General features: G+C 47.7%; 1 protein-coding gene and 1 long non-coding RNA gene across 7 annotated transcripts; both read right to left on the bottom strand.

The window, feature by feature from the left end:
• Positions 1 to 6: 6 nt before the first annotated feature.
• UBE2V1 (ubiquitin conjugating enzyme E2 V1) lies at positions 7 to 27,948 on the bottom strand. 6 transcript variants are annotated; one of them, XM_086331397.1, is made up of 5 exons: positions 27,909 to 27,948; positions 26,308 to 26,443; positions 10,207 to 10,355; positions 2,883 to 3,008; positions 7 to 1,529 (listed from the first exon to the last, which is right to left on the bottom strand). In XM_086331397.1, exons 3-5 carry the CDS (start codon positions 10,249 to 10,251, stop codon positions 1,383 to 1,385), a joined length of 318 nt encoding a protein of 105 aa, XP_086187523.1. In that variant the 5' UTR covers positions 10,252 to 10,355; positions 26,308 to 26,443; positions 27,909 to 27,948; the 3' UTR covers positions 7 to 1,382. The 6 variants fall into 6 exon arrangements, with proteins under 6 accessions (XP_086187523.1, XP_086187520.1, XP_086187524.1 ...); XM_086331394.1 differs by lacking the exon at positions 10,207 to 10,355; XM_086331398.1 differs by lacking the exon at positions 26,308 to 26,443 and having other exon boundaries at positions 10,023 to 10,355.
• On the bottom strand, positions 20,302 to 23,478 carry LOC147360010 (uncharacterized). The gene is made up of 2 exons (XR_015138906.1): positions 23,261 to 23,478; positions 20,302 to 22,336 (listed from the first exon to the last, which is right to left on the bottom strand). It is a non-coding gene; the product is annotated as an uncharacterized LOC147360010 (long non-coding RNA).
• Positions 27,949 to 27,984: the final 36 nt, after the last annotated feature.

Here is a 27,984-nt window from a genome sequence, read left to right as displayed (position 1 = left end):
AAACCCTTGGAACACAATGAATTGATTTTATTTCGGTATGCATCCACATCTCAGCATTTAGTGGTCCTGAACAGAAAAGTGGAAAAACGCAGCGATTTGCCAGGAATTTCGGGGATCTGCCGTGCACACCGAGGTCTTTCGTAATCCCTGCTGAGGACTGGGAGAAGCAGCAGCACCAAAACCAAAGTATGCACCGAATTCAAGGTTCTTTTTGTTCCAGTTGTCAGCTTCCAAACTAGACCCGAATGGACTGAAAGGATGACCCAATGAGAGCCCTGTTTAAAACTTCAATTTTAAAAAGCCAAAGCCTTTACAGGAAAAGAAAACAATTCATTCAGAGGGGTCGTGTGTGCTTACAAGTGTCTTCTGTGGCCTTTCTCCAAGTTTAACCACCAAGGAGGTCGCGAGCTGGCAGGTCTGAGTAACCCTGGTGACTGTTCTTTTCACCTTATCAAAACCTGAGCTAAAGAAACGCATCAGCTGATGATGGCAGCAGAGGGTGGCAAGGCTGAGAACCCAATATTCATTTCCCAGGCTGGTGGAGAGTAAACTGTGGTTCCAAGGCTAAATGAGGGGAGGTCAGAGACTCTTTCCAACCTTACCTGATGGCTTCTGGCCAAAGCAAGGAAGCGTCATGGAAAGTGTTGGGTGGTGGTGGTGCAAAGGGACTTGAGGAGGAGGAAGGAAAAAGCAGCACCCCTCAATTAAGGTGGGGGGAGAAGATATGGGGAAAGCCCTGAATTCCTCACCAAAGGCCAATTTCAGAGGGAAGCAGAGGGGTTACAATCTATGCCTCGGCCAAGGGCAGCAGTGGAGGCTGGGGGGAGCAGGATTGATGGCTTGGAAGGGGGGCATCACTTAAGACTTAGAGAGAGAGACCAGGGATGCGGACAGAGCAGCCCACACGCCAGCAGTGTCCCCCAGGCTGTGACCTGAAACCTTCATGTGTACTCTACTAAGCCACCCCGAGCTGGAGGGCTGTTGCAGGGAGGGTGAGGGGAGGGGGGAGAAGGCAGAGACCCCAGGCCATGGAATCAGCAGCAAGGTGATTGTGTGATGTGTCTTTTCACAGTTGAGTTAGATGTGCCCCACCGGTTAGGATGGGAATCAATTTAAATATAACTTTCTTGATCCCAGAAGTTCAACTATGTGGACAGTGGTTACGCTTGACAGGGTGATTTGTTACAGCACAACTTGTATATTTCAAATGGACAAAAAAATTAGTATCATTTACAGTATCTTAAGATAAACTGCCTTTGAATGGGAGCTTTCTTTCCAGTACTTTGAGGTCTACAAGACGAATCTAGAAAATTTACTACTGTGGAAAATGAAGACTTTAAATCGAATGGGGGCAGGGGAGGGCCTGTGGTTTTTCTTTTTGATTAATTGCTGTAACACTGTCCTTCAGGCGGCTGAGGGAGTTTCATATTTTCTTTAGACATCATTAGGCGCCGAAGCTCTTGCAGGACAACTTTGATGCTATATGAATTCTGCCATTTTGCTAGCACTGATATGGCTCTTGGGTCCACCTACAGAAAGGCAAAGATAAAACAAATTACTGTCAGGCTCTCAAACAAAAGGAATGCTGTGTGCTGGAGCTAAGCTACAGCAGAAAAGTGAGTAAGAAGCATTTTTTAGGTGGAACACGCTGATCACCCAGCAGGATCTGACATGCGGAATGCCCACAGGATTCCCTCCCTCCCGTTAGTCTGCTTTTCCCTTGTTGGGTCCCAAACCCTCACGGTCTGGAAGGAGGAAATTACGGATAAGTAAAAGCCGCTCTTACAGACGAGGCACCGACACCTGGTGAGACTCAACTGGCTGTGAAACGACAGCCTCGCCTGCTGGGCCAGCCGCAGCCACTGCTCAGGGCCTGTCCTCCCCACTCTGTGCCTAGGTGGCGGCCACCACTCAGGGCCTGTCCTCCTCACTCCATGCCCAGGTGGCGGGCAATGCTCAGGGCCTGTCCTCCCTACTCTGTGCCCAAGTGGCGGGTGATGCTCAGGGCCTGTCCTCCCCTACTCTGTGCCCACGTGGCGGCCACAGCTCAGGGCAGTAGGGAGAGCAAGGCAAGGGCTCTGCAGACCAGGGCCTGCCCAAGCCATGCCCCCTCAAGTCAGTGCAGCGCTCCCTGGAGAAACGCCTCCAAATGGGAACTTCTCCTGGGTTCAGGACATCAGGTGGGCCTCAGAGGTAACACTGACCACAGCAACAGGCTCAGCTCTTCTCAGCTTCCATTCCAGTCTTCTGAATACCTCAAAACAGAGGGCTTAGGAGCTCCTGTGATGCTAGCACGAAAGCACCCTCTAAGGCTCCTGCTCTCCCCTGGCCAGGACAGCGGCCTCAGAGGCTCGAGAGCCTTCAGCGCGCGGCAGGGGGCAATCTGCCGCCCCTGCTCCGCTTTTACAGCATTTACTGGTGTGTCCCCATCAGTGCCTGCTTACGGCAAACAAGACTGGTCTCCATTCATGGCAGTGAAAACAGTGGCAAAAATAAGAAAGCAAGGCCATTACCAGGAAAAAGTATTATATGCCTGTGGTGCACAAATAAGTCCCATGGAGAGAAGCATGGCCTTGGGGGCGGTCTTTCCCCTCTCCACCTCTACCTCTTGGGGGTGTAGCAGGGAGGCTGAAGGAGCGCTCGTTTCAAAGTGACCGGCACAGGCTGAGTGGTAACAGCCCAGAGCAAACGCCGCACAAGTTGTGCTTAAACACAACTGGGAAACAGGCCCTCACTCCAAACAGCACGTGTGCGTCCTGCAGCACATCGTCATCCAAGAATCAAGGAACAAACGGAATCAGGCCCCGAGTGCCCCTGACGTTCGAGCACAAAGAATTTTGGGGAACCCCAGGGGACAAGGAGGGGCAGCAGAAACAACTTACCACTCCATTAGAACTATTAACTCCATTCATATTAATTTTTGTTACAAATCTTACAAAGGGGGGTGCTTCTGGGTATTTAGGTCCACATTCTATTTTAAGGCTGTATATTCGGTTTTCATAAATTGTCTGGAAAAAAAAAAAGAAGGTATAGCCATGTCAGGCAATTACAAAGAATTAAAAAAATGCACAACTTCTGAAACCCCATTTATTCCCCATTTATTCCTGCTGCAGAGCTGGTGTGTCTACTGCCACCATGGAGAGTCTGCTCGCGGTTTGGTAAGTTAGTCGTGATCGGTCCCTGCACTAGCGCCCATGAATCTTGGCTTTGGGGGAATATAAAGAAGCCAGGAAATTTAAGCTAGGGTCACTGAAGTCTTAAGCTGGTATCATTAGGCGCAATCAGATGGACTTGCTTTTACGTTCATGTGTCTACACCCTGGGAAACTAAGTGTAAGAGGCATCCTTCATTCTGGGAAGTCATACCGATGTCTACTCACGAAGGGACCATCAGCCGAGGCACTAAACACCGCCACGTACAGAGTAAACAACAGGCAACTCTAGAGAACTTTGAACTCAAGCACAAGGTCGGGTGGGCACAGACACAAGGGTCGCCTCCCACTCCTCAGCACCGGGGTCGCGCTCTGGGAAGGGATCTCAGCCACGGGCACTCCGTCCCTGCCGCCTTTAGGACCACCCAAGATGCCCGGCATCGAGGAGGTGGCGGGGGGCCGAGGACGCCAGACCTGCCCAGGAGAAACGGTCCTTCTCCGAGCGCCAACCGAGCCTCCGCTGAGAAACACCGACGAGTCCCACCTCACGGCAGGGAACGGCTCCCTGACACTTCCGCCCGCTGAGCGGCGGAGCGCGCCCCCTTCTCCAGGCGGTTCTTTCTGCCTAGAGCGCTGACCCCCACCCGAAGCACCTCAGCCTCTGAGACCCAGTTCAAGCACCGTGTGAAACAGAAGGCTGCTCACGATTTTCTCATGTGAAGCTGCGTCATCATCACCTGCGTGTCTGAAGACCATACCAAAGCGTGGCTGACACCTCCCGGTCGGACCGGCCCCCGTGGGGGAGACCGGCCTCCTCCGGGGCCCTCACCCGCGCCCCGTGCCCACTGCACCCCGTGCTGCACAAGAAACGGCTCCTGTGTGAACAGTGACATCTAGCGGCCTTCGCGGGGAGCACATTAAGAAAGGTGATTTAAAGGCTTGAAAACATTCCGTCTAAAATAGTGGCCCGTCCCTAGCTTAAAAACTGGAACATATATTTTAAGATTCAGAAGGCATAATATTCCCATATAAGATTTTCACATCCACTTCACAGCGACCCCAACCTGTAACAAAAGCTCAACTCAGGATTTCCCCCTACCTGCCTTCTTCCCTGGTAAGCAGGAGCACCATCCTGCAGTTACAGCAAGAGGGCAGCCAGCCGTTGACTCCCTTTCCCTCACTTCTTATCCCCAGCATCAGGCATCTGTAACTGTTCAAACGCTGCAGTTACATGACAGGTGCGCTCAGCGTACAAGATGGGCATACGCTGTCAGAATAAAGGCTGGGGCCTCTAAACGGGAGGCGGGGTACAGCCTGAGAGGATCTCCATGACGGAGGCCACCAACAGGCAGTAATGTACAGGAGGAGGAGTGGGAGGAGACATGTCAAACTATTGCTCACAGTGAATCTGGGCATGAAGGTGGGGATTTGAAAATTAGGGAAAAGCTTGGGAAAAAAGACACCACACTAGGTATTTTAACAAAGAATTTAATACAGGAAATCGGTTAAACAGGTACCACTGGACTGAAAAGTTTTAAAAGAGGAACCTGAACACACACAGAGGTGAGGACTGCAGGGAGCAGATACTACCTTTGTGTTAGTTCAGGGTTATTGCCTTTTTTACCCCTGAAGGCTGGGGGACAAGGGAAGAAAGCTGTAGCTGATCCGATCTAGAGGCTCGGAGGAAGAGGGCTCCAGAGTTGAACCCAGGTCTCTGAGGAGGGGCTGCTGTGAGGCTGATGCAGGGGGTGCCCCCAAAGGCTGGAGGAACCCCCAAAACCTGGAGGCCGGGACCCACGGCTGATGCCAGGATGAAGGGCAATCACCAGAGTGGCACAGACAGAGCAGAGGCAAGCAGGAAGGAACAAGGCTTCCTCCCTGCCCTTCAGGCTCTCCGCTGTGTCCTCCCCTGGCGCCTGACAGGAAGCCAGCTGACAGAGGAAGCATGGAGTTCACAGATGCCAGTGCCAGGATCCAGAGCAGAGCAGGGAAGGTGGGTTTAGCGCTCACTACCCAGCACCTGCCCAGCCCACTCCGGACCAGGCAAGACAGACTTCCTCTGCACAAGAACTCTGTTCCCGTCAGTCAGGGAACAGATCCTCTGAAAGGCAGCATTAATTATTCATTTCTTGAATTCAATCACAGTACTACCTGAATATTGTACAGCTGAAGACTTAACTTGCTGTGTTGACTGCACAATTGCAATAAAAAATAAAAAGGCAAAAGGAGGCCCTCTTTCCTTCCCCTTTGCTTTCTGTTCCCATCAGGGTCACTCTAGCCCAAGGCCCCCGTCTTGGCAGTGAGAGCTGTCTCTGGGCTAAGCCTCTGGCCTTTCGGGGCTCGTCCAACCAGCTCTGTGGGCCCCACAGGGACCAACAGAGGGTGCCTGTCCTCCAAGTGATAGGTTTCAGTGGTCCTAGCGTCCCCTGACTCAGCCTTCCAGACCCAGGCTGTGGTTATTTTTTAGTGTTATCTGTGTTCCCCTGCTGCTGCTGCTAAGTTACTTCAGTCGTGTCTGACTGTGTGACCCCAGAGACAGCAGCCCACCAGGCTCCCCTGTCCCCAGGATTCTCCAGGCAAGAACACTGGAGTGGGTTGCCATTTCCTTCTCCAATGCATGAAAGTGAAAAGTGAAAGTGAAGTCGCTCAGTTGTGTCTGACCCCTAGCAACCCCATGGACTGCAGCCCACCAGGCCCCTCCGTCCATGGGACTTCCCAGGCTAGAGCACTGGAGTGGGGTGCCATTGTCTTCTCTGTGTGTTCCCCTAGTAGGCTTTGTTTCAGCCCAACACCTATTTGATCAATTTCTATATTATCTGTTGAAATATTTAGTATGGTTTCTCTTTTCCTGACTGACACAAAGAATTAAATGGTACAAAGTGAACTGCTTAATCTGTATTGTTTGAAAAACTCTATGAGAATATATTCACGTATCAGACAGGTAGCTGAAAGCTTTTCAGGAGGAGACAGGTCAATATATACTGATATGGAAAGATGTCCACAGTCTGTTAAGGTAAAAAAAAAAAAAAAAAAAGCTGCAAAACATTAAGCACAGCAAGGTCTCATTTTTATTAAAATGGTTATGTATTTAGGTTTGTGTACCCACAGTAAATGCCAGTAGAAACACACCACACACCACATGATCAGTTTTTATTCTGTGGAGAGTATAATGAAACGGGGAATGGATCACTGCCCTTTTACTTCACACACTCCTGTAATTCTGTTTGTTCCTAATTATGCGCAGTCTACTTTTAGATAAGTATGTGAGTGAACACACAGCTAGGCTCTAACCCACCCATAAAAACACCATCACGGAGAACTCCAGAGGTATAACGGTGCTGCTCAACCAGGGCGACCCCCGTCCCTGTCCCACTCCCGAAGTGGCGGGAAGCAGGCTGCCCCTGAGGATGTTTATGGCTGTCCCAACCCCGGGGACGCTGCTAACACCCGCTAGTGGCAGGACAGCTCCAAAACGAAGAACCACCCGCCCAACGCGTCAGCAGTGCCAAGGCCGAGAGACTCCGCTCTGTAACCCGGCTACCATTACACCCCACGGGCAGAGCAGAAATCCTCTACATGCAATGCTGTGGACAGATACGTTTGCCGAATTTTTCAAGGGGCACTTGGACAGGAAGCTTTGCTTTTAGGTTTGGAAGATTTGCTTTACAAAAAGAAAAAATACATATACATATCTATTTTCAAATAGCTAACACACTCACATGATTAAAGCTCACTCAAAGAGTACAAAAAGGTATTGGGAATAAGTCTCCCTTCCCGCCCCGGCCCTAGCGAGTGATTCCTTTTGAAGAACACAACCACCGACATGGGCTTCTTCTCTGTTTTCCAAAGTATTCTCAGCACACGGAAGCACAAGCGTGTCCACCTCCTCCGCCTCCCTCTCCCAGCCCGACCCCAAGTGACAGCACGTTCTGTGTGCTTTGTACCTTTTTCCCACTTAAGTATCATGGAGATCACTCCATTTCAGCACACACAAATCTGTCTCATTCCTTTGAAAAGCTACACAGTATATACTACGGTCTACTGAAAGACACTCAGGCGGTTTCCAGTATTTTGCCAGTACTGAAAATAAGGCATGAGATAATTTTGTACATACAGGATTTGGGGCAATACATTCAAGAAAAGAGGAGTAAATTCCCAGTAGGACTGCTGCATCATTCGGTACATGCTTTCTAAATACTGGTGGAGGATTCTGTTGAGTAACACAACAAAAATGTAACAGGGAGAGGAGTTCCTCAGTGTTCTATTCAGACGCTTTAATCGTGAGGCTGACACTCCAGTTGCACAGCATACACCTTGTACATTAACCACAAAATAGATTGGTCACAGGAAGCGCCTAGAAGCAGGTAGTTCCTTTATGTCTTTGCTTTTAACCTTAAGGAACAGAAAGTGTACGAGTAAAAAGACACGATAATAAGAATTGGTAAAGATGCAGAGAAACGCACCCCGCATGCGCTGCTGGCAGGATGTGAGACGTGCAGTTGCTTTGGAAAACAGTTTGGCAGTTGCTTAAAATGTAAACAAAGTTATCATGTGATCTAACAATCCCACTCCTACGTATATACGTAAGAGAAGTGAAAACATCTGTCCCCATAAGAGCCTATACACAAATATTCATAGCAGTATTATTCGTAATAGGAAAAGGTGAAAAAAATTCAAATGTCCATCAATTAATGGATAAACAAAACATGGTATATCCATTAAAAAAGAATATTATTCAGCCATAAAAAGGAAAAAGCTACTGGTAAGTGCTATAACATGGATGAACCTTGAGAACACCATGATAAGTAAAAGCCAGTCACAAAAGGCCACATATTGATCCCAATTACATGAAATGTCAGAATTGGCAAACTCAGAGAGACAGAAAATCAGTGACTGTCAAGGGCGAGGAACGCGAGGGCAGAGGGCAGAATGGGAGCGCCTGCCGAAGGGCATGGAGTTTCTCTCTTGGGTAATGAACATGCCCTCAAGTTAATGACAGTTGCACAGTGCTGAATATATGATTAAAAAAACCCACTGAACTGAACACTTTAAAAGTAATTCTACGGTAAGTGAGTTCTCCATTGTGAATTATGTCTCAATTAAAAACAAAGAAACGATGCAGAGGATATATGGGAAGTACCTTGCATACTGCAGCTACTCACTAACAGCTTCCTCTGGAAAGAGGCCAGTTGAAATTCAGGGTACTCTAAAGTGTCTTAGGTGGAATAGGCTATTTTTACAGAACTGAGCGTTCATTTGTTCATGTGTTTGAGTGACTCCGCGGCACCGCTGAGTGTGCTCACTCACCACACCCAGTCGTGGTGTAATTTAGGGTAGTCACTGTTGTACGCTGGTTCATCCTCACTACGCTCAAGTCTGAAAATCGGTCTGTTGATTAACAAATCTGTTGAACAACTACCTCATTCTGAGTCATTTCCAGGTGTTCTGGAGAGTAAAGAGGAGGGAAGAATAGTTTTCATCTTCAAAAAACCTAAAGCATTCTTAAGAAGAGATGAAACGCAGTGAAGGAAACCATCACTATACTAAGGGCTTTCAGAGACAGCAAGAAATGATCTGTGTGAAGACAAAAGCCTTCTGCATCAGGTTTTCCCCAGTACTTAATGAGATTCAGAAAATCCTGATTTTCACAGATTAAAAAAAAAAAGATCAAGAAATGAGTAAATACAGATTGCACATTTTTTAACCACCCCCACCCCCCCACAAACAAAGCTACAGGGTCACAAAAATGACTCAGAAAAGTACATGGCAAAGCCAGTCATTTGCCCTGAGCACCTATGACAATCCAAGATGAACAACAGCTGGTCCTGACACTGAGCGAGCCCCACACGCTTCCTTTCTCAGCCAGGGCCAGAGCCCCCGTGTCTTTCTACCTCCCAGAACTAGTGCAGAGCCTTGCACGAGGTGAGCAGAACGACTGACCACCCTCAAGCACAAGCAGACACAGGAGAGGGCTGCTGCTGCTAAGTCGCTCAGTCATGTCCGACTCTGTGCGACCCCGTAGACAGCAGCCCACCAGGCTCCTGCATCCATGGGATTCTCCAGGCAAGAGTACTGGAGTGGGCTGCCATTGCCTTCTCCAGGAAAGGGCCTGCTATGCTCAAAATCTCCTACAGCTTGTCTGAAACGAGTGTCACATTACTGGAGTCTATCTATCTCTTCACTTCCACATCAAATTATTACTTAACACTAGATAATTTTATAATGGGAACAGCTGAAAACTCAAAACATAAATAGAAGGAGACAATATAGGCTAGTAGTTAGGAATACAAGCTCTGGAGTGAGACCTGGTTTGGGAATTCTCAGCTAAGTGTCTCTGTGCAGACTTCTCCAAGTTGGCTTCTGTAAAATGGAACGCAACTATACAACAAGAGCATCCTAACAACGGGCTCTTGTGAGAATTAAATGATGTTTCTGGGGAGTTGACTTCATGCCATAAAAAAAGGTTAGCTGGCATTACAAAGACTGGGAACTCTTGCTAATTACACAGCTTAAGAGAGGTCACATTCCTCATCCCCATTGTCTCTGTCTTCTTTGCAAAGGTCTCTGGGCTCAACAGTGCCTGAACAGACCAGAGCAGACCACGCAGGCAATGACCCTTTGCTGAGTGGCCCAACGAACCAGGACACAGATACGTGACAGGACTGGGAAACGATGAATAAAAACCACAACCCAGGAGGCTCTCCACAGTCTAGACCCTGCCTTCAGGAATGCCGGCTGTATCTGGAGCCTTGTTATTTGATAAGCCCAAGAGTTTGTTCTAAACTACATCTAACAGTACAATTACCTCAAGCCTCACTGCCTACATCATCACGTAAATTCACACTAAGAGTCTGAACAGATTTTTGCTTACCATTTAGAGGGATTAAACAGCATCAGAGGAGGTTCAAATATATAAACTGAAACTGGTCAAAAAAGAATAGCCACATTTCAGAAACTACACCATTGGTGAGCTTTTCCCGTGATAAGGTAACAGTTTTAAAGGAGGCACAGTGCATGTAAGACATTGACATTTATAGCCGTAGCTCGACGCTTACTCTTGGAGGCCCAATTATCATCCCTGTCCATCTTGTAAGTGTCATGTCTTCGTCATCTTCTAGACCCCAGCTAACTGTGCCATCTCCTACTCCTTTCTGGCCTTCTTCGAGTTCTTCCAACAGTCGGAAATTGCGAGGGACTTTTACTCCTAAAATAAATGGAAAGAGATTCAAGATACTAGCAACTCCAGGGGAACTTGTAAGCCTAGAGCTAGTCGCTCATTACCTCTACCTGACAATAAAGATGCTTACATGCAAAACACTGCTGTAAGTTGCCGCGCCTCAAGCTTGCTGCTCGCGAAGCTACCTGTATCGACGAGCACACCAGAAGGAGGGGCGCTGGCGACTAAACCACGGCTGGGTGACAGAACCTAGAGTACCCCGCCCCCGTCCCTGGAGCGCTGACAGACGTCACAAAGGCTTTACAAGTAGAAATGCTAATTTGCGCCCCTGAGTTTGACATGAAAACCATAAATAAAGTGTTGATAAAAGTGCCTTGGAAGAACAGAGGGTATTTCTTTTGTTTTATTCTTGTTCTACATCTCTAAGGGTGTGCTCCTTTGCTGGAATGACTCTTAAAACTACCTTAGAAGGAACAGCTGCCCTACTCCGAGCATGTAACAAGTGTCCCCTTCATCAACTCAAGAGTCAAGTGAAGGCAGCACGGATGAAAGTTTTCAAATATTTAAGTCACAGTTTCTCGTGAAAAAGCTAAAGGAGGGTAGCCGGTTCTCTGCTTTACCTGTTTCTAAAATTCCCCAAGCCTGGCAAGCAGCTCAGGGAAGCAGGCACACAAACACCTCTCCAGGTTCATGCCGCTGTGCCCGAGTTCAGGCTGAGGCGCGCACTGCTTCTGGGTGTCTTCCAGAACAGAGTCCAGGTACCAGGGCCAGCTGGGGATGCTGCTCTCCCAACCAGGCCTGTCCACCTGTCCCCCACCTCCCCTGGCACTCAGACTATTTCCTCCAGGAAAAACTCGGGATCCAGGCAAGTTACCAGCTTTCTTTACTGAGCCCCCAAGGCCAGACTCTTCAGAGCCAAGCAGCACTTCGCAGATGACTGTGAAGAAAGACCCACTTGGAGGGACTCAAAGCTGTGGGAGGTGTTTCCATTATATTTTAGTATTTTCCAAAGTGCAGAACCCGCTACTATTAATTTGACTGGAATAAATATCTGAGGACATCAGATACTTTTCCAGGCACCAGGCAATAAGCTGTGAACAACACAAAAATGCCTGCCCTCATGGAGCTTACATCCTAGATGGAAATACATGTAAATTATTAATATGACAGATGGCGGTGCTCTGGAGCAGAGAGTACTGATGGGGAAAGTTACAATTTTAAATAGGGAGCATGATTTATTGGTGGCTAAAGGGAGAGTCTTCCAGGCAGGGGCAAAGGTCCTGAAGCACAACCTTGCCCAGAGTGCCAAAGAACAGCAAAGATACCAATTTAGCTGAAACCAAGTCAGTGAGATGGAAGATTAGCAGGAAATCAGGGGCTCCAACTGTGAAAGAAAACACTGGAGTTGTGAGCAGGAGTGATGCGGTCCCTCTGGCTGCTGTATGAAGAGCGCAGTGAGGGGAGCCAGGGCAGAGACAGGAGGCTGTGGCAGTGATTCGCAGGTGACAGCTGCGACGGTGGTGAGAAGTCTCGCTATTTCAGAGGTCTGAGTGGTGAGACGTGCTGGCAGGCTGCCTACGAAGTGTGACAAAGAAGCGTCTATGGCCCCCAAGCTTTTTGAAGATGGTACATGAATGGATAGTTCACTCTCTAGTTATGTATTTATTTTTGAGAATAACCTATTTAGGGCAGGTAATATTATACTAATTTTTCATTTATGACAATGATAAAATTTTCCTTTTAAAAATAAATATAAGCAAGAGAGTCATCTGACTGAAGAAAAACATTAAACAGCACAGATGGTACTTGAAACTTAACAGAAAAATCCTGAAAGCATTCCTGAATGGTCCATTTGGAAAACACTAGCATTTTTCACCCAAAGACTAGCCAACTGGATTATTCAGCTACACTGAATAATTAAGTCTCCTCCAGCAAACACAAAACTGAAGGAGGTTTTTGATATTATAAGCAAGAAGGCAGACAATACAATGCCTTTTGTTTACAAAGAGTTAAATCATTAACAATCCTAACTACTTCGGCTCAGGGAGAAAAATCACTGTGCCTCACCACTGCTATTGCTCCTGGTTAATTTATAACCCCGCACTAATACAAATGAATATCCCTACAGCACAGAGTTGTACTGATAGGAAGACTGGTAAATATCTGAGGTACCTGTTCCCAGATGGGGTGACGGGCTGAATTGTGTCCCTTCAAATTCATACACAGAGCCCTAACTCCTGGCATCTCAGAATGTGCCCATGTCTGCAAACAGCCTTCAAGAAGGTGATTAAGCTGAAATGAGGCCACGAGGGTGGGCCCTAGTTCAGTCTGCCTGGTGTCCTTATTAGAAGAGGAAACCCAGGTGCCCAACAGGCATGCACACCTGTACAGAGTAAAGACCACACGAGGACCCAGTGAGAAAGCAACCACCTGCAAGTCAAAGAAATCAAACCCGCTGACACCTTGATCCTGGACTTCCAGCCTCCAGAATTTTGAATTTCCATTGTTTTAGCAACCCAGTCTATGGCACTCTGTTCTGGCAGCCCTCGCAAACTAATATAGACGCTAAGTGACGTCTTAAGAAATTTGGAAAGGAGACCAGATGGTGACAGTGATTATCTCTCGGTGCAAGAATTATGGGTGACTCCAACCCCCTTTCTATATTCTATGATTTAAAAAAAAAAAACCAAAACCACGATTGTGGTATTTGATCAAGAAAACACTTAGGAACCATGTCAACCAAAGCACACTTGCGATCCACTTTGCCTCGCACGCCTCCCCCAGGTGAGTCACACGGGTCATGCTCCCTCACGTTCTCCAAGCCTTTCGTTACCTGGCACCTGGTTGAAGTAAGGACTGAGGATTTCCTGAGAGGGGGAATCTCACCTAATGGTATTCCCTAAGAGACTAACTCTCTAAGTGGTCTGTGTTTTTCAGTGTTACCAAACCCTGTTCAAATGATCAACAGCAAAGTCCAGTAGCTGCCATGGCTAAGACCTTCATCACTGAATGAAGTTATACATGTGACCTCTATTTCACCTTACTCTCTTTGGCAAGATAAAAAAAAATGGGCTTTTTTTTGGGGGGGGAGGTGGGGGGAGCTGCGCCAGTTTGCAGGACCTTAGAGACTGAAGCCAAGGAAGGTCCCAGAAAGCACTAAGTCTTAACCCCTGGAGCGCGAGGAAATTCCAAAAAAATTGTGCTATTTTTTTGGTGTCAGATCTTTAAAGTCAGGTTGGATTAATTACTTCAGGTGTAACTGTTCCTCCTGTAAACTTTAGCAAAGAATATCCTTATGGCTGTAAATGTTCCCTCTTCATCTAACAACCAGGTCTAATTAGGAAATCCTTTTTGTAAAAAAACTTTTTTGGCTACACCTCTTTGCATGTGGGATCCTAGCTCCCAACCAGGGACTGAACCCGAGCCCCCTGTGGGGGAAGCAGAGTCTCAACTGCTGGACCGCCAGGGAGGTCCCCCGATTAGGAAATCTTCATCCAAATATCACAAGCTCGTTGCTATTAGTTTCAAAGCAGGTAGTGAATTTGACATTCAATTACTTAAAGCGCGCAAAGCCCACATACACAACTGAACAACAACAAAAAAACGAGGAAGTTAAATTTGTTTTAGGTTAGCATTTGGAACAGTAACTGAGCACCACAGAGGACAGTCAGCTTTTGTTACTTCCATACTGACTTTATAGGGTGATTCAGTTTGAGTCAATTATGAAACAGGCATTAAAACAGCTTAATAAATGACAAACTTTGGATTGGCCAGTATCTACTAGGCAGTCTAGAAATAGTCCAAGCAGGAGCTGGAATATACATATAAATATCAGAATAACTGTAATATATACTGATTAATTACAGTAAGCATTTAGTCTATCTGAATAGCAGTTCTCAGCTTTTTTGGTCTCAAGACCCTTTTATACTCTTAGAAATTACTGAAGATTTCAAAGAGTCTTTGTTTATGTGGGTTATAGCTATTGTTATTTATCAAATTAGACAATTAAAGCTGAGAAATTGTAAAAATATTTAACTGACTTAATAACTAACCACAACAAACCACTGTGAGTTTAGATAAATAACAGACACCTATATTTTCCAAAGAGAGAAAATAAATTGCTCAGAAGAGTGGCATGGCTTTGCAAATTTCTTTAAAATGTCTGGCTCAAAACAACAGGAAGTGTTAAGAACTGACGTGAACTGGAGAATACATGTCCTGTCTAAAGGGGACAGTCACTCCTTTGCTCTGGCCAAGTGTCTGTGGTTCAGATTCTGCTTATGTGCCACCATTCTGCAACATATGAGGTCACCTAATTGTTCTCAAAAACCCCGCTGAACCTTAACACCCGAGGTTTAGCTCAGAGGGTATTTTAAACCCTCTAAGGGTAAGAGTAAGTAAAGACTGATAAAGGCTGCAATCTGGCATCAGGCAGTTATGCACTCAGTTAACCTTTATTTAGCTAAATCTTGAAGAATTTAAGTCCACAAAGTGGACAGCTTTTTAAGAGGGCTGTTACTTTTTATTTTTTAGTTAATTTTCCCTAAGCCATAAACTTATTTTCACTCAAAAACTGATTAAAAGCCTGGGGAAGAACAGCCAGCAGAAATCAGGAACTGAAAAAACATACAAGTATGCAGCGATTCATTTAGCTTTTTCTGATATTTAAAGAGAAGTGGCTGATGAGTACCTGGTTAGCTGATACACTGAACTCTAAGAGGCAGGAGGAAAAGGGGATGACAGAAGATGAGGTGGTTGGATGGCATCACTGACTCAATGGACATGAGTCTGAGTAAACTCTGGGAGTTGGTGATCGACAGGGAGGCCTGGCATGCTGCAGTCCATGGGGTCGCAAAGAGTTGGACACGACTGCGCGACTAAACTGAACTGATCTAGTAAAGAACCGTCTAGGGTTCCATGTTCCATGTGTCTAAAACTGAGCTCACTCCACGTTCACAAGCAAAATCCACACATTTTAGGACTGCAATTTTGAAAGTTGGTGAGGCTTTTTAACTGTTTCTCAACATTCCCCTACCCATAAACTTGTCAGTAATATATATGTACACACACTTTTCAGTACAATAATTACCACTCATTCTACACTATGATAGACCTTACAAGGGCTATGAAAGAAAGAAAAAACAGGAGCCTCCCAATCAGAGTATGAAGTCTCACTATGGAAACAAGACACACACACGAAGTCCAATAAAACAAAACTATTAAAACATATAAGAGAAATATAATCATAAGACAATGTTTTTTTTAACCTCTGAGAAGGTCATAGACCCCTCGGAATATGATGAACCCTAAAGAGGTGGGGCTGCGTTTCTAAGAGGGACTGGACTTTATCCTGAAGGTAATTAGTGGGGAGCTGCAAAAGGCTCTGAGCAGGGCAAGAGATAAGGCCAATCTCCCAGGTAATGTTCAGGATGTGCTGAAGGATTAGAGGCCAGGTTAGGGACGTGTTACTCTGAACATCTCAGGATATAAAGGCAGAAGCATCTGCCTGGAGCAAATACCCTGGCAACAGAACAGGCTATTGAGCAACTTACAGGCTGAGGCGGGTGGGACGTTAAAAGATTTAAGGTAGCACAGATTAATCTGTATGACTGTGGTGGTGGTTCTCATTTTTATAAGGAGATATTAAAACAATTGGCCTTTACATGGTAGCCTTTAGATGAATATTTGTTGACAATTAAAAAAAAATGAGCAAAGAATAAAAAGGTATGTACAGTCTATTTTGTAAAAGATAAACACAAAGTCAACCCATGCTTCCCTACATGTCTCCCCGACCCAGGGATCGAGCCCGTGTCTCCTGCATCTCCTGCAATGAAGGCAGGTTCTTTTCCTCTGAGCCATTGGGGAAGCCCCTTATATGTGTGTACTCACATAAATTATCTTTCGATGCCATGGAAAGTGAAAAAAATGAAAGTGTTAGTCACTCAGTCTTGTCCGACTCTATGCGAATCCATGGACTGTGGCCTGCCAAGCTCCTCTGTCCGTGGAATTCTCCAGGCAAGCATACTGGAGTAGGTTGTCATTTCCTACTCCAGGGGATGTTCCTGACCCAGGGATCGAACCTGGGTCTCCTGCAATGGGGGCAGATTCTTTACCATCTGAGCCATCATGGAAGCCATGGAAGTAGAATCACAAATGTAAGGATATCTGGTTGACCACTCTATTTTGAAAAGGCTGGTCAGAGTAATGGCGAAGTTACCTCCCACAAGCAAGAATCAGAACGTAACTTTAGAGAAAACTCTACAATCTCTCAGCAGAGAGCATGGCCCTAGGCTCCAGTCTACACTCGGCCACTTTCTAGCAATCTAGCTGAGGGACCGTGCAAGTTACCTTGAGCCTCAGCACATCAGGGGTCCTGATACTCCGGCTTCTACGGGAGGTGAGGAAGAATCAACGAGCTAAAGCCTATGAAGCACCTGGTGTTATACCAGGCACAGAGACTGAATCACCTTCATAGGCACACCATCATAGTATAAAAAACCCTCACGTGATCCCATATCCCCTTCTAGCTACTGGCTCATTTCTTTGCTCTTTTTTAGCAAATAAACCTCAAGAGAGCTGTCTTGACTCCTTGTCTGCAATTTTTCACCTGACCTGCACCTACTCCACTCAAGGTTCTCTAGTGAGTCACTCACCCAAACTGCTCCCAGCAGTGATGGACGCTCAGGCCCCACCTCCCGATCCGGAGTGCCCGTGGCGTGGGGGCTCTGCCCCCAGCTGCTCCTGTGACTCCTCCCGAAGCCTCGGGCTCTCTCCGCAGCCTCATGCACTGAGGCGCCACTCGCCCTGGCCTCCCACCGCTGGCTGCCAGGCTCAGCGCACAGCTCACTGGCCGCAGCCTCGTGCACTGAGGAGCCGCTCGCCCTGGCCTCCCACCGCTGGCTGCCAGGCCTCAGCGCACAGCTCACTGGCCGCAGCCTTTTCTGTCTACTTGACTCCCCAGGTGATCTTACCCAAACCAAGGGCGCTAATGACTCTCCAAGAAGAGGGGGCGAGAATACACAGAAGAATTACAAAAAAGAGCTTCACGACCCAGATAATCATGATGGTGTGATCACTCACCTAGAGCCAGACATCCTGGACTGTGAGGTCGAGTGGGCCTTAGGAAGCATCACTACGAACAAAGCTGGTGGAGGTGATGGAATTCCAGTTGAGCTATTCCAAATCCTGAAAGATGATGCTGTCAAAGTGCTGCACTCAATATGCCAGCAAATTTGGAAAACTCAGCAGTGGCCACAGGACTGGAAAAGGTCAGTGTTCATTCCGATCCCAAAGAAAGGCAATGCCAAAGAATGCTCAAACTACCACACAACTGCACTCATCTCACATGCTAGTAAAGTAATGCTCAAAATTCTCGAAGCCAGGCTTCAGCAATACATGAACCATGAACTTCCAGATGTCCAAGCTGGTTTCAGAAAAGGCAGGGGAACCAGAGATCAAATTGCCAACATCCGCTGGATCATGGAAAAAGGAAGAGAGCTCCAGAAAAACATCTATTTCTGCTTTCTTGACTATGCCAAAGCCTTTGTGTGGATCACAATAAACTGTGGAAAATCCTAAAAGAGATGGGCATACCAGACCTCCTGACCCACCTCTTGAGAAACCTGTATGAAGGTCAGGAAGCAACAGTTAGAACTGGACATGGAACAACAGACTGGTTCCAAATAGGAAAAGGAGTACATCAAGGCTCTATATTGTCACCCTGCTTCTTTAACTTATATGCAGAGTACATCATGAGAAACGCTGGGCTGGAAGAAGCACAAGCTGGAATCAAGATTGCCGGGAGAAATATCAATAACCTCAGATATGCAGATGACACCACCCTTATGGCAGAAAGTGAAGAAGAACTAAAGAGCCTCTTGATGAAAGTGAAAGAGGAGAGTGAAAAAGTTGGCTTAAAGCTCAACATTCAGAAAACTAAGATCATGGCATCAGGTCCCATCACTTCATGGCAGATAGATGGGGAAACAGTGGAAACAATGGCTGACTTTATTTTTCTGGGCTCCAAAATCACTGCAGATGGTGACTGCAGCCATGAAATTAAGATTCCTTCTTTGGAAGGAAAGTTATGACCAACCTAGACAGCACATCAAAAGGCAGAGACATTACTTTGCCAACAAAGGTCCGTCTACTCAAGGCTATGGTTTTTCCAGTGGTTATGTATGGATGTGAGAGTTGGACTGTGAAGAAAACTGAGCGCTGAAGAACTGATGCTTTTGAACTGTGGTGTTGGAGAAGACTCTTGAGAGTCCCCTGGACTGCAAGGAGATGCAACCAGTCCATTCTAAAGGAGATCAGTCCTGGGTATTCATTGGAAGGACTGATGTTGGAGCTGAAACTCCAATACTTTGGCCACCTGATGCAAAGAGCTGACTCATTGGAAAAGACCCTGATGCTGGGAAAGATTGAGGGGACGACAGAGGATGAGATGGTTGGATGGCATCATCGACTCAATGGACATGGGTTTGGGTGCTCTCCAAGAGTTGGTGATGGACAGGGAGGCCTGGCGTGCTGCAGTTGATGGGGTCATAAAAAGTTGGACAGGACTGAGCGACTGAACTGAATTTATATTTCTAATTAACTGCCTGCTAGCCATCTCCATTTAGATGCCTAACAGGCCTCTCCAACTTAATTTCAAAAAAACTCCCTTGCACTCCTCAAAAAACAAAAACTACCCACCCCTCGATTTCAGTGTATGGTACAGATTTCCCAGACTAGAAACTCTGGAGTTACAGTAAGAAATCTTTCCCTTATACCCCATATTTAACCCATTTCCCAATATATCCCCAACACAACCATCTTCACCGTCCGGACCACAAGCACTGCAGCGCAAGCCGCCTCAGCCCCGACTGCTTTCTGTCTACTGACCATTCTCCACAGCGAGCCCTTTAAGGGTAACTTAGATGCCACGGCCCCCCCTCTCACCACCCTCCCCCGGCTGCCCCTTCCTACTAGCCCCAAACTCCTGGGCTCACCCACAGAGCCCCGCCGACTTCCCCAACATCATTTCCTGCCTCCCTTCGCTCGCTGCTCACCCTCCTCCTCCAGCCACACCGGCCTCCCTAAGCTTTCTGAACAGGCCATCTGATGTTGCTTTTGCACTTGATGCTCACTCACCCCAGAATTCTCTGTCCCAAAGCTGGGCATGGTGGCGGGCTCCTTCTTCTTCATCCGAAGTCTAACTTCCCATTCCCTTATCACGCTTTATTTTTCTTCACAGCACCATTACCACTTGACATTTAAACGTACAGTATTTGTTCCCACTTCATTAGCTGTTTATTGTCTGGCTCCCATCTGAACATAAATTCCCTGAGAGTAGAACTTCTGTTTTGTTCCCTACTGCATTTCCCATACGTCAGAGTGCTCTGCCAAAGCGTGTGCTCCAGTGCCTGCGGAATGAATCAACGGGTGGCTGGGTGTCAGCTACGGGTGTTGCTTGAGAATGAACAATGCTCAGTGTCACAAAATTCTAACTCTGGTTTATTTCTGGAAACACAGCAGGGAAACATTCACAGCACTATTAAAAGGAGTCTAATATTATAAAGATCATCCAAGGGACTAATACGGATTTTAAATCACCCACGAAGGTTATATGTTAAATTTTGAATGTGAGGATATGAAGAAGAAACACCAATCTTCAACGAGGAGCTGGGCAGTCTCTTAGAGCCTCCCGTCCCCCACCCAGTGGTCCTTCACACAATGACTGCGCTGTACCTTTTCTTTTTCTTTAAATTTCATTTTCTTTCTTTTTTATTGTCTGACTCACTCTCACAGCTTCTCAAGCTAAGAGCTGTGACTCATTCCACCCCGCGTCCCCAGGATCTGGTATGCTCCCTGGCATGCAATGGTGCTCAATTAATGCTTCCTGACTCAAGAAAAGCCAGCGCCTCTTCCTCTCCTATCACAGCCTCTAATATGGTCTGCTGTGGCCAAAATACTCAATACTGATACTATATAAGTGAGACACCAAAGGTTCTTTATTTTGAGGTAATTAAAATTCAGTAAGTAGTTTTATTTTTTAATGAAGTGTGATCAAGACTTTTAGAGAACCCCTTTTTTTTTAAAGAGGGAAAACTGTTTCTCCCCCCAGACCACACAAGTCAAGGATTCTTCATTACAAATTGAACTTTGCTTCATTAAATATATATGAAAGCATGTTACTGATATTTCAAACCATTTAGAAACTGCTTACAAAGTTAATACACCAATATTCTCTACAAAGCAAGAGCATTTAGCTCTGAATGGCCTGACCACACCCTTCTTCTAGAACCTCAGGGGCTACTCCAGGGATAAAAATCCAAATACTTGTCAGAGATCCTACAGACCCTGTGAGTGTATCAGTCGCAGGGGGACTTCATCCCATCCCAACGGGAGAGAGTAGTTTCAAAATCATGATATGTTACTTTAAACAAAAGACCTCAGTGAATATATTAAAAATTAAATCCATATATGTCAAAACCCAGAAGTATTAACAGGTTAGAAAAACTCAGTAACACTCTAACATATTTTCTTCCTCTGGCACTCAATCCACTGAATTAACCTAAATTTTAAGATTCCTAAAATTTCTAAAATTTCCTAAAATTTCACCTAAAAGGCAGCTGAAGAAACAGCTTCAAGAGACAATACCTTTACAAGAGTATGTAAAAATGGACTCTTGTTAATCTTAATAAACTGTAACTATTCAAAGGTTAACTATGAAAATGTTAAGATAACTTTATCAAGGTGCTAAAAAAACACAGCAACCCAAGATTTATAAAAAGAAAGCATTTGTTACTGTTACTTCAGAATTCTTCTTTCCAGAAGGATTTTTCCTGGATCTGTGTCAGTATTAAAAGTCAGCCAGTTATTCTCTTGGCTAAATATAAACTGAAAAGTCAGCAGCTGCAGGATATCACTAAGAAAAGATGACAACCAGGTTAAAGCATGAATAATTGACAGGGTTTTACATCATGTCCTAGTAAAACATTTAATGCAGTAATGTGGAACACAGAACATATTAAAATATTTGTGGTACAAAAAGAATTTTGAAGCCCTTTAAAACGTCTTTTTGGGAAAATCACTGCTACAAAGTGGCAGGTATCTCAGCAGGTCAACCCTGGAAAACCCTGGCCTGGCTTGGGTCTTGATTTAAAATGGCAGCGCCTCACAGGTCTCTCTGGAAAGAAAGCTACTAGCTGAACCTGACTTGGGTGCCCATTCAGGGAAGACAGTGACCTGAGCCAAGAGTTTGGTGGTGCCACCATCTGGGAAAATAACGATGCCTGGAAGGTGAAGCACCTGGATTAAACACTCCTGACATAAAGTGAGGGGGCAGGGAACTTTTATTTCGGAGCAACCAGCAAGTCAATCTGGGTGCCTACTCAGGGCCTGTCCAGAGAGGGATATTTCTTCTCTTCTTCTCTACAGCAATGATTCTCCATGTATGGTCCCCAGACCTGCGGCCCTCACATCACCTGCGAACCCACCAGAAGTGTGAATTCTCAGGCCAGACACAAGAACACTAAACTACAGCACAGAATTATCCAATTGAAAACTGAGGGTAGAGCCCAGCAACCTAACAAGCCCTCCAGGTGATTCTAATGTGTTCCAGTTTGAGAATCGGAGAAGGCGATGGCACCCCACTCCAGTACTCTTGCCTGGTAAATCCCATGGACAGAGGAGCTTTGGTAGGCTGCAGTCCATGGGGTCGCTAGGAGTCGGATACGACTGAGCAATTTCACTTTCACTTTCACGCACTGGAGAAGGAAATGGCAACCCACTCCAGTGTTCTTGCCTGGAGAATCCCAGGGATCGGGGAGCCTGGTGGGCTGCCGTCTCTGGGGTCGCACAGAGTCGGACACGACTGAAGCGACTTAGCAGCATCTAGGGGAAGAAACATCCCCCCTTTTAACATCCTTATGTCCAGACGATGCAACAACAGCTGGTGACAAAATGCAAGGCCCCACGTTTCTCTGCTGCGAGGGTGACGAAGGCCAAAGATTGTATTTTCTCTGAAAGGGGTGGAGACAAAGAATAAGGTGTGGTAAGTGTCTCAGGACATTAGGGAAGGAGAGGACAGAGTTAATGCTATTCTAAAGTCCCTCTGTAAATACCAACTAATCAGGGCAAGAGCTTTCCTTTTTGAAAGGTTGAACAGGCATTTTCGCTCTGTCCTCCCGGATTAGTTCACTGTGACACTCAGTGTCTGCTATTTGCCAGGGACCATACGAGTGCTAGGGACATAGCAAAAAGCAAGGCAGAACCCTGTCCTACTGGAGAGGCCCAGAAAATATGCTTAGAAAAAACACTCCCAAACAAACAGAACACCCTGAGAAACCTTCAGACAAGGTTCAGCACTTTAGAAGAGAACAGAGCTGTGATGAGTGAGAAGACCAGGCTGAAAAGGGTGGGAAGGACGGCCTTTCTGGACAGCTGAGACCTGAAGGCGGAGAAGCAGGCAGTCAGTCACGTGCAGGCCAAGCTGCCCAAAGCGGAAGGGCGGGAGCAGAGGTGCTGTATCACAAGAGGTCACGGCAGGCAAGCCCAAGACCACGGCGGGCCTTGAGGGCCGTGGAAGAGAGACGGATTTTATTCTAAGCGCAGCACGAAGGGCTTTCTGCTGGGAGTGGCAGTTTCTGTTTTCTCGTCTGTGAGAAGTCATTCTACTTCCTCTATAGCGAATGGATTGGAAAAAGGCATGACTGTAAGCAGGAGGTCTTTGCTGTCTTCTAGGCGAAAGAAAGGTGGTTCTGGTAGGAACCACTGTCTCGGTGGCAATAATGCCAAGAGAGAGGAGGAGGATTTGGCATCTATTCTGGGATTACACCTATGGATTTGCACAGGGTCAAAGTGACAATGAAGAAAGAACCCTACTTGGTGTTATTATTATCCACCCGTGAAGGGACCAATCTGCCAAGGCAGGAATGTCGACAGACCTGCCAACGGCTGAAGGAACTCGAGATGCCCAGCTGGAGAACAGGCAACGGGAGCTGGAAAAATGCTGCCGTGGCCAAAGCGCATGCCCTGGAGCAGAGCTGTCCCAGTTCTGCACCCCGGATCCCCCGCCCTGGCTCTGGGCTTCAGGCAAGTCATTTCTTCTCTCTGGGCCTCAGTTTCCTCATCTTCACAACAGATACCTGCTTCAAAGGGTTACTGTCAGAAACAAGATGATGTATTTAATATAGCATCTAGCACATAGATAGCCCTAGAAGTGCCATTTAAAAAGAAGTCTGAAAGGCCTGCATGTACCTGAAGACCAGGACTGACAGATTCTGTACAGGACATCACGGAGCCCGGAGCCCAGAGAGCGCGAGTTACTGCGTGTGCAGTGTAAGCAAGGGCAAGCAGTGGCCCTCGCTCTCATCAGACAGCACACAGCCCAGGACGGGATAAGAGGTGGTCAGGGATGCTGCGAGGAGCTCCTGCTACAGGTCGCACTAATTTCTTATTAAAGCCCATCCTCACCAAGACTAAACACGCCAAGACCAAGGAAGAGCACATGGCCAAATCCACGCCTTTCCATTTCCTTCCGAAGGCGCTGGAGTAAGCTGGGAAAGGAACTGGAGTCAAAACCCCCGGCTCTAATCTTGAGTGTCACCATGCCTTGGCCAGCCACCAATGTCCCTCGGGAATGCCACGGGGCCAACACCTCCCCTGGAGAGCACACGAGTCGTGGAGAGTTAAATGAGATGATATAGCAGGTAAGTATAGCGTGAGGAAACCTCTAAAGCACTATATGCAATGTAAAAGTAATGGTTTTAACATCTCTCCGTCACCCAATGCGCTGCTCTGTGCTTCCCTGGGGACTTTTAGAATTAGAGACTTGAGCGAGGGCGAGGGAAAGAGAATCTAGTGGGGGGAAGAGGGTGGTTTTAAAGTTCTGTGAAGGGGAAAATCGTGACCATCACACCCTGGCAGTCCCTAAGAGGAACCACAGGTTGTTCTGGCCCAACACAGCGTTTCCTTCCATCACTGGGGCAGACTGGTACGTCTTCAGCTGAGCACCACGTGACGCTGTCTTGAAAGCAGAATCCCTGTCGTAGAAAAGGCACCTACCTACAACCAGCAGAAGAAGATGCTCACACAGTGAGACACACGGGAAGGAGACCAGCTAAGAGACTACAGGTTCTCATCTGCCAGCTCCAGCTTGCTGGGGAACACTCTTGAACGGAACGGAAGACCGTAACCTCCACCGCCCATGTGGTGACATGTTCATAAGAGGGCTGTACGAGCTGCTCCAACACATGTGGGTTTAAAGTGTAACGGGCTTACTCTTCTGGCACTACGTTTTTGGCTAACTGTCAGGGTAGCCTGAGGGATGCTGGGTTAGAGGAAAGACCTGGCTGCCAAGGGTTACTCTCTGAGGCCCTGCAATCTTGGTCAAGGCAGGAGGAAATAACCTGTTCTAACACGAGCATCCTGAGGATTCCGGTGGGTTTTTCACAGTTCCACTCTCTAAGATCTACGCAGAAATCACACGCTGAAGAAGTAAAAGAGGTAGAAAGGTGTTGTCATCAACTGCTGAAAGCAGTGACCACAGAAAACTAAGTTCAGCCCTGACAGGAACTCAAAGGCGTCACAGCTGTTTCCTGGGACCCAGGGACCCAGATTCATCAAGAAGCTTATTCTAAAGCTGCCTAAGGCAGGCCTCGGGGCCGCTCACCACACCTGAAAGACTTCTCAGGGTTAGAAAGCAGAGGGCCCTGTACACTTATTTTAGTTCAACCCAGTAGTCTGCCCCAAGTCGTAGCAGTATGATCTTTCTGCTTCCCACTTTAGCACTCGACACTCCTCTCACTGCCTGGGAGTAGAGGTCAGATCTTGTCATTCCGCTCTTTTTAAGACCCTCATTCATGCGCTCACCAAATATTTACTGAATGCCTACTTCAGACCAGGTGCTTGTTCAGTGGCATCCTTTCACACTGAATAAAATCCAGAGCCCTCTCTCTCTAACCCATCTCTTTAACAAGCCTCCCTTGCACACTGAGGTCTTCGGTTCTTTCAATCTGCCAAGTGGATTCCTGCTACAAGGCCTTTCCACTCACTGTCCCCCAGCCCCAGCCTGTGACACACACCGCCAGCTCCTTCCATCATCTGCTTCAGTTCAAATACCTGCTCCTGGAGAAGCCTTCCCTGACCACCTCTCCAGACAGCACCATATCACACAACTTCCTTCATAGCGTTTACTGCTATCTGAAATCTTACTATGTATTCCTTTCATGGGCTTCTCCTTGACTAGACTAGAAGCTCTTCGAGGACAGGGGCTACGTCCACCTTGTTCACTCTCCATAAAGGGGCACAGTAAATTCTTAACAAGTATCTGTTGAACACACAAAGGAGTTCTGGGAAGCCCAGTTCCAGGGCATCTCAAAACCTGCTCCCTGTTACCTAAACCATGCCAAGTGCTCTTGTACGCCACCAGGCAGCAGCTGACCATGTTTCATCTGATGACTACAGCATTTATGAAGCACTCTTCAACTGGCAGGATCTCAAGAAGTTGGAATTAAGTAGCTGTTGAATCTGATTATAGATAGCCAATCTCCAGTCACTGCCAAGGAGCTGAGCGGCAATACCACCGTAAGGACAGGGGCTACGGGCACAGCCGTGTGAACGGCCTCCCCGGTCCACAGCAACCTGGCCGGGTGTTACTCCACTGAGAGAAGCCTCACGGCAGTCTGGCCTAACTCAGCCCCTCTCTTCTGAGAATGTCTGTGGCAGTCTCTTGGTAAATGAATTGACTCAGCACTGTTTCAGCTGAATCCAAATCCAAGAAAGGGAGGTACGGTTTCCTCTATCCTTCAGGAAGACCCTATGGCTTTCAGTGTAAAAGACAGCTTGTGGTAGGTGACTTCGGTCAGACCCCCGACGTCCAACTCCTTCCATGCCCACTCTAGCAACCAGACAAAGAATCCCCTCAGGATACTAGAGGAGTCACATGTGGGAAAGACAGACTCCCTCACCCCGCTCACTTTAGGTCACCAACCTCTCCTAACAGTGCTGCTGCAGCCTTATACAGCTGGAGAACTTCAGTACCCAGCTCGGTGGTCCTGTTCGTTTCCTCCATCAGAGGTCGCCCATGGTCACCTCATTTTTCACTGCCAGACACCTCAGGGGACACCCTGCTCGCCAAAAGGGAGACACTCTGTCACTCCCAAATCCTGCACTTCCAGAATCTGACTGTGTTGCCTCACTGGCCCCTCTGGGGGACCTTCCCCAAACAATCATCACCCTGTCTCCTCCAGAAGGCCACTTGAGTCCATCCCGATCCCTAACTGTGAATGTTCACTCTGAAACAGATTCCTTCAGGACCTGATCCTCTGGAGCACCTTAGGGGAGTACAGAGCAGGGAATGCAAAATCAATGCTGCTTCCATTTACCTACCAGAGTCTGGAAGAACTGCCCCTGGCCCAGAGTGCAGCCCCCTCAATCCCTCTTGCATCTCGACTTTCTTCTCTAGCTCCCACCTCATTTATTCCTCTCCCCATGACCATCCAGCCACTGGGGAACTTCTGACCTGAACCCCCATATGTTACCAATACCTGAAAGAGTGGAAGAGACAGTCTCCATATGAGACACTCCTAAGGTATGCCTCCCCTACCCAAATAAAAGAGATGTTTCTCCTCTGAGAAGAACACCTCTGAAACCTGATTTCCAGTCTCACTCACTGCATGGGGCTTCCCTCAGTTGACCCTTCCCCTAACACACACCTCCAGGGCTCCCAACTCATCTGTTCTTCACCCAGGATCTCAAGCTTCCACCGACCGCCCTACTCAGAGCTCGCCTCCTAAAACCTAACATCTATCTTTTCAAATAGGGGCCTGGTAATGATGGGGCCATTGCACTTTCAGCTGCTCCAACCAAATCCCTCTGGAATCTGAGAAATCCCTCTCCCCTTCTCACGTATCCTGTGGAGATGCCCTTAATCCCAGGTCCCCCACCGCAAAAGCTGCCATCCCAAGACGACTCCTTTCTAATAGGCGTAAAAATTTTCTCAGCTAACCCAATCCCCTAAACTTACACGGATCATGCCCTTAACCAACGGGGCATCCTATCAGTCACCCATCAGGATCCTGTTTCCTTCCCTCATTCTTCCTCAGGGGCTTCTCTGAAGTCAAGGCCAAACGGACATCCCCAAGGCTCCTCCCCCCGCTCAGACACCCAGCATCCAATAAAGGCCTTCCATCTCTTTGGGGGCGCCTCCTTGTCCTCTAGGGGACCCCTCGATCTCGTCCAAAGAGCCGCCAGCCCCGACTCCTCCGGAGTGGCCCTGGGCTCGCCCCTCGCCCGCTCCTGCCGTTCTGCAGCGCCTCAGGGCCGGGCCCTTCCTCTCCGCAGGGCCCTCACGCCGCCCGGGGGAGCCTCGGCCTCCCCGCGCCGCCCACAGGCCCCTCAGGCCCCCGCCCGTGCTTCCGGCCACCGCCTGCTCCTCCTCCCCGCTCAGGCCGCCCGCGTCGCCGCCGCGGGGCCCAGCGGACAGCGGCCCTGCAGAGGCCCTTGGCCCTGCAGCAGGGGCCTGTGCGGGTCTCCGGCCCCCGGCCCAAGCCCATGCCCCCTAGGCCGGCTGGGCCCGGCGCCCCCGCTCACCCGAGCCCGTGGTGGCTGCCATCTTGCGTCGCTGTCGCTCAAAGGCCGGCCCCTTCTTCACCCCCCACCGTCCCCG

Source organism: Bos grunniens, chromosome 13 (assembly GCF_055505025.1).
Source record: "Bos grunniens cultivar Pamir isolate PY7600 chromosome 13, Bosgru_T2T1.0, whole genome shotgun sequence".
Taxonomy (NCBI): domain Eukaryota; kingdom Metazoa; phylum Chordata; class Mammalia; order Artiodactyla; family Bovidae; genus Bos; species Bos grunniens.
Note: the sequence above shows the minus strand (reverse complement) of the source record. Positions and strands in the feature narration are given on the sequence as shown.

Excerpts from the sequence above, each read along its gene's own strand:
- UBE2V1 (XM_086331393.1), bottom strand. The coding sequence starts at position 27,930 with ATGGCAGCCACCACGGGCTCGG. Across the intron at positions 10,356-27,908 it reads GGCAGCCACCACGGGCTCGG|GAGTAAAAGTCCCTCGCAAT; the intron begins GTGAGCGGGGGC and ends CATTTATTTTAG. Across the intron at positions 1,530-2,882 it reads TTAATAGTTCTAATGGAGTG|GTGGACCCAAGAGCCATATC; the intron begins GTAAGTTGTTTC and ends GCCTTTCTGTAG.